Source organism: Plectropomus leopardus, unplaced genomic scaffold, assembly GCF_008729295.1.
Source record: "Plectropomus leopardus isolate mb unplaced genomic scaffold, YSFRI_Pleo_2.0 unplaced_scaffold946, whole genome shotgun sequence".
Classification (NCBI taxonomy): Eukaryota; Metazoa; Chordata; class Actinopteri; order Perciformes; family Serranidae; genus Plectropomus; species Plectropomus leopardus.
In genome coordinates this window covers 1,928-6,772 of record NW_024704143.1, presented here as the reverse complement: position 1 = coordinate 6,772, position 4,845 = coordinate 1,928, and the positions used below count along the sequence as shown (strand labels likewise).

The window sequence follows — 4,845 nt, the reverse complement described above, 5'->3', positions numbered from 1 at the left end:
CCTGGAGGCATCCTAATTAGATGCCCGAGCCGCCTCATCTGGCTCTTCTCAACGCGGAGGAGCAGCGGCTCTCCTCCGAGCTCCTCCCGGATGACCGAGCTTCGCACCCTATCTCTAAGGGAGAGCCCAGCCACCCTATGGAGGAAACTCATCTCGGCCGCTTGTACCCGCGATCTCGTACTTTCGGTCACTACCCAAAGCTCGTGACCGTAGGTGAGGGTAGGAACGAAGATCGACCGGTAAATCGAGAGCTTTGCCTTTGCCTCAGCTCCCTCTTTACCACGACAGATCGGTGCAGAGTCCGCATTACTGCAGACGCCGCATCGATCCGCCTGTCGATCTCCCGCTCCATCCTTCCCTCACTCGTGAACAAGACCCCGAGGTACTTAAACTCCTCCACTTGGGGCAGGACTTCATCCCCGATCCGGAGGGTCTGATGGGTCTCTCTGATGTGTCTTTCTGTTATATTTTATGATAGTGTGTTTACACAGACTTCAGCCTGTCAAAATAAAAGCACCAGCTCACACTGAACCAGTCCCGTCTGTCACAGCACAAACTGAAAAACGGAAAAAAAAGGAGAAACCGAAAAAAGTAGACACAGTAGAAACAGAAAAAAGAAGAAACAGTAGAAATGTTGAATCAATGAGTGTTGTTCCAGCTCAGGTGTGATCAGACGGTCCCATCGTCTCAGAGCTCAGGTGTGATCGGACCGTCCCATCGTCTTGTGTAAACAGTGCTGTGATGTTTGTCAGGTTGGAGGCGGTGCACTGCGGCTGTTACCCTCTGTGTCCAAAGGCGCTGGTGTATCCTGAGATCTTCCCAGGTAACCAAACACCTGAGCTCAGGTGCAGTCTGGGTCAGGACCAGAGGGACCTGTGTGTGTTCACTCTCTTCTTCTTCTGTGCTGCAGCAGAGTACCTGTACTCCACACCTGAGCAGCTCTGTAAACGTCTGCAGGGGCTCTGCAGGAGGCCCCACCTCGCCCGTAGACACGTTGTCAAGGTAACCGCCTCAATATTCACACAGCAGAGAGGAGATATCCTCACTGCCAGTCCTCAAACACTGAGGACTACACCTCCCATCATGCACCATGAGAGGCTCTTTATGGGTTTAGGATAATGTTAGGACATTTCTATGATTTTAGGACATTTCTATGATTTAAGACATTAGGGTCTTAGTTAGGACCTCTATCAGGGGTGGTTGGGGGCCACCGGGGGCCCGAACAGGGGCCAGATTTGGGCCGTGGGCCGTGAGTTGAGTATTGGTGCTGTAGACCAGGCCCCCAGGAAGTGCGCCACCCTCTGAAGCAAAATGTACATAGTGGCCGAAAGTGGAACTACAGCGTCACGTGACGCACACTGGCACAGAGAGACTTTTCCCCGTTTGTTAACATCGGGAAAGAGACCTCCTTAAATCACTGGATCATTTTTTTGAGACGTTGACTTTTCAGAACGCATTTTTTATAGCCATTATTAAAAACATTAAGTCCTAAAGATGTAAAATGCGCTATTTCCCGAATCAAGATTTTGAATTCGGACATTTCTCCAGACATAACATGAACGCGCATCGGACCCGCGGGACTCTACCGCGTGAACGCGCATGTGACTGTAAGAGTTTCTGACAGCACAGGCTTCGTACCGGCCGTAGTGATGGATATTTTTGCTGTAATTCATCATTTTTGAATCACAATTCATCATTTTTACCATTTTACATCACATCCATACGCTGCTGGCTGTAAAGCTGTAATATGGACGTCTTACTGTGTCTGTATCAGACCGTATATACGGTCTACGGTCTGTGTTCAAACTACCGGTTATCAGTGAGCAGCGGAGCTCTAGAGACAGTTACTGAGAGGTACTGGACGTAGTATTTTTAAAGTTGAGCTGTGTAATAAAACACGGGGCAATATTACAAGCAGCACCTTTTATTACTTTTTTATGGGCACAACACCTAACGATTCTGTTAATTTGATTTCTCCGGTCAAGATTACGATATGATTCCCTGATGAGTTGTATGTATATGTGTGTGTGTGTGTGTGTGTGTGTGTGTGTGTGTGTGTGTGTGTGTAGAGAGAGATAAATATTATCTGATAATCACGTAAATATTAAAACTGACAGCACCGCTGTTGCTAATAAGCTAAGCTACTACAGAGACATGCTCGTGCACCGGCGCTGTTCGCTTCGAGCACTCGGGTCATCTGTGTGAGCGAGCCAGTGAGTCGGAGTCAGTGCTCGGGTACACTCGGGTACACTCGGCCGCGTTCGGCTGTCGTTACTCACTTCCACGCTGCTCTATGGGCCGGTAGATCCGGGTATTTTACACTTTTCTAAACCCGGAAAAAGAGTTTTCTCTGTTTCATGCGTCACTGAGCAGCTCTCATAGGAATGAATGAGGCTCCGCCCCCACGGCTGTATCCAGATTTATTATACATCCATGCTGTAGGTCCATGCCCTGCATTTAGCAGTAGAAGCTAACGTCCTGTGTGTTTACATGTTGACCTGTCCCTTAGACTGTCTGTCCTCCTTCTGTCCTGCAGGTGGACACGTCCTCTTTCTCCTGGACGTCTCTGAAGGAGCGTTTCCAGACTCTGCTGGCAGCTGAGTGTCCCTGAGTGTCCCCGCCCTCACCTGCTGAGTCTGGTTGGAGGAGGAGGTCTCTGCCAGGACGCCGTCAGTCCTGACTCTGCGACACGTCCCGCAGAAAGCACCTCAGCACCCTCTGAGCCCAGAGAGCAGGGCGGGGGGACGGAGACACCGAGTCTGGACCTGTAAATGTCCTCCTGCTCTCTTCCATGTGTGTGATTAGAGAGGAGGCGAGGGAGAGGGGAGGAGGAGGAGGAGGAGGAGGAGGAAGAAGAAGAGAGGAGGAGGGGTATATATCTTGTACATCAATATCTGTGTATTAATATCTGTACATCAATATCTGTGTATTAATATCTCCGATACTTCCACCACCGCCGTCCTCACTACACGGCACTGACGGCAGCAGTGTGAGACATTCAGAGGAACAACCAGAACCCATGTATCATGTTAACACACACACACATACACACACACAGTGAACACACACACACACAGTGAGTGTGTGTATTAACGGACCAATGAGACACTGTAATTCCTCTGAACTTTACAAAGTGTTCAGTAAAAACTTTATTGGTCTGCTGTTCTGGAGTGACGATGTCATCAGGCGGTGACCTTAGCCACCTCAGTTATCTTCCTCATACGTTTTTTCTCATCGAGCAGATCCACACAAACCACCGTCTGCAGAGTCATCACACTTCTGACGAACTTCTCTGTATCGGGAAAATATTCTGACACTTTCACTGATTTACCAAACGTTTCATCAAGGAAACCGTTACTCTCCTCCAGCATGTGCAGCTCTCCACTGTACGACTGAGAGTCAGAGTCAGTGTCATACTCCATCTCCTCCTCACCTGCTGCACCTCCCACAGCAGGAGCAGTAGCAGCAGGAGCAGTAGCAGCAGGAGCAGTAGCAGCAGCAGTAGCAGCAGCAGTAGCAGCAGCAGCAGCAGGAGGAGCAGCAGCAGGAGGAGCAGCAGCAGGAGCAGCAGCAGCAGCAGGAGGAGCAGCAGCAGGAGCAGCAGCAGCAGGAGCAGTAGCAGCAGCAGCAGCAGCAGGAGCAGCAGCAGCAGCAGCAGCAGGAGCAGCAGCAGCAGGAGGAGCAGCAGCAGCAGCAGCAGGAGCAGCAGCAGCAGGAGGAGCAGCAGCAGGAGCAGCAGCAGCAGCAGCAGCAGGTGCATGTGGGGAACGGATCGGGGACTGACAAGGACCGTGCCGTCAGTAGCTGCGTCCAAAACCGTCCCCTATCACAGATATAGTGCGTTATATAGTGTGTTCGCCATTTTGTAGTGGTGTCCAAATTCTCTGCAGTTGATTTCATCACCTATATAGTGCACTTTAAAATGCCCACAATGCACAGCAAATTTGAGCATACATACGATGTACGCTACATTCAACCCATTTTCCACAATGCAATGCGGTCATGTATTCCTGTTAGAAAAAAATTCCAACGTAGTGTCCAAAACCTCGTTTGGTTATTCCCTATATAGTGCACGACTTACTCCAGCGTACGGAGTGAAGAGCGCGTGAGGGGACAGCTACTGACTTTGAAACATTAACCAACTTTTCTAAGAAAAAAATGACATTTGTTAAAGAAAACATGCCCTCCACAGAACTTTTTTTTTTAAATCATAAAGTATTGGTAAATAAGTACAAAATCCAGCCCAGTGGTATGCCCCCCTCCCTCATAAATAACAGACGGTCCCTAAACATTTGAAGCCAAAGACGTTAGTCCTCGTTAGTTTCGACTCGTTTTCGCTGCCTGGAGATGTCAAACTGCAGAATAAACACGAGTGTTTGACCTTGAATCCAGATGAAAGTCTGTATTTGTTTAACTCTTTATTTTCTTTATTTGATGAGTCTGTCACACGTCTGAGTGTTTCACAGAAATGTGAAGATGCGTGTGAACGACACATCCAGTCATTGAAAGGTTAAATGGGGGTTATTCAGCACGTTTTGGTTTGAGGCTTCTCTTCAAACTGCCGGATTATCAACAACGAACAGAAACAATAATTTCACGCTTCACGAGGAGCAGCACCGGCTGCTTCCTGTCAGCAGTGCAGCGCTCTGATTGGCCCGCAGACACACACTCTCACACACACACACACCGCGGTGAGGACACGGCTGCACCTTATTAAACCCTCTGATGGGCCCGTCGTCCAATCAGATCGTCATTGAACTAGAGCTGCTTTGTTAGCATCGTTAGCAGCACAGCATTCAAACACAAAGTCCCTTTTCTCCAAAAGCTTTTTAGTTTTTGTCATTA

The 4,845-nt window shown here is 49.0% G+C and overlaps 1 protein-coding gene across 1 annotated transcript; it reads left to right on the top strand.

The window, feature by feature from the left end:
- The first annotated feature begins 712 nt into the window (after nucleotides 1-712).
- LOC121940828 (glycosyltransferase-like domain-containing protein 1) lies at nucleotides 713-3,508 on the top strand. The gene is made up of 3 exons (XM_042483512.1): nucleotides 713-823; nucleotides 911-1,002; nucleotides 2,537-3,508. Exons 1-3 carry the CDS (start codon nucleotides 742-744, stop codon nucleotides 2,609-2,611), a joined length of 249 nt encoding a protein of 82 aa, XP_042339446.1. The 5' UTR covers nucleotides 713-741; the 3' UTR covers nucleotides 2,612-3,508.
- Nucleotides 3,509-4,845: the final 1,337 nt, after the last annotated feature.

Bases quoted from the DNA above. Each gene is read 5' to 3' on its own strand.
- LOC121940828 (XM_042483512.1), top strand. From the start codon at position 742: ATGTTTGTCAGGTTGGAGGCGGTGCACTGCGGCTGTTACCCTCTGTGT. The intron at 824-910 runs GTAACCAAACAC...TCTGTGCTGCAG, and splicing joins GTATCCTGAGATCTTCCCAG to CAGAGTACCTGTACTCCACA. The intron at 1,003-2,536 runs GTAACCGCCTCA...TCTGTCCTGCAG, and splicing joins CCCGTAGACACGTTGTCAAG to GTGGACACGTCCTCTTTCTC.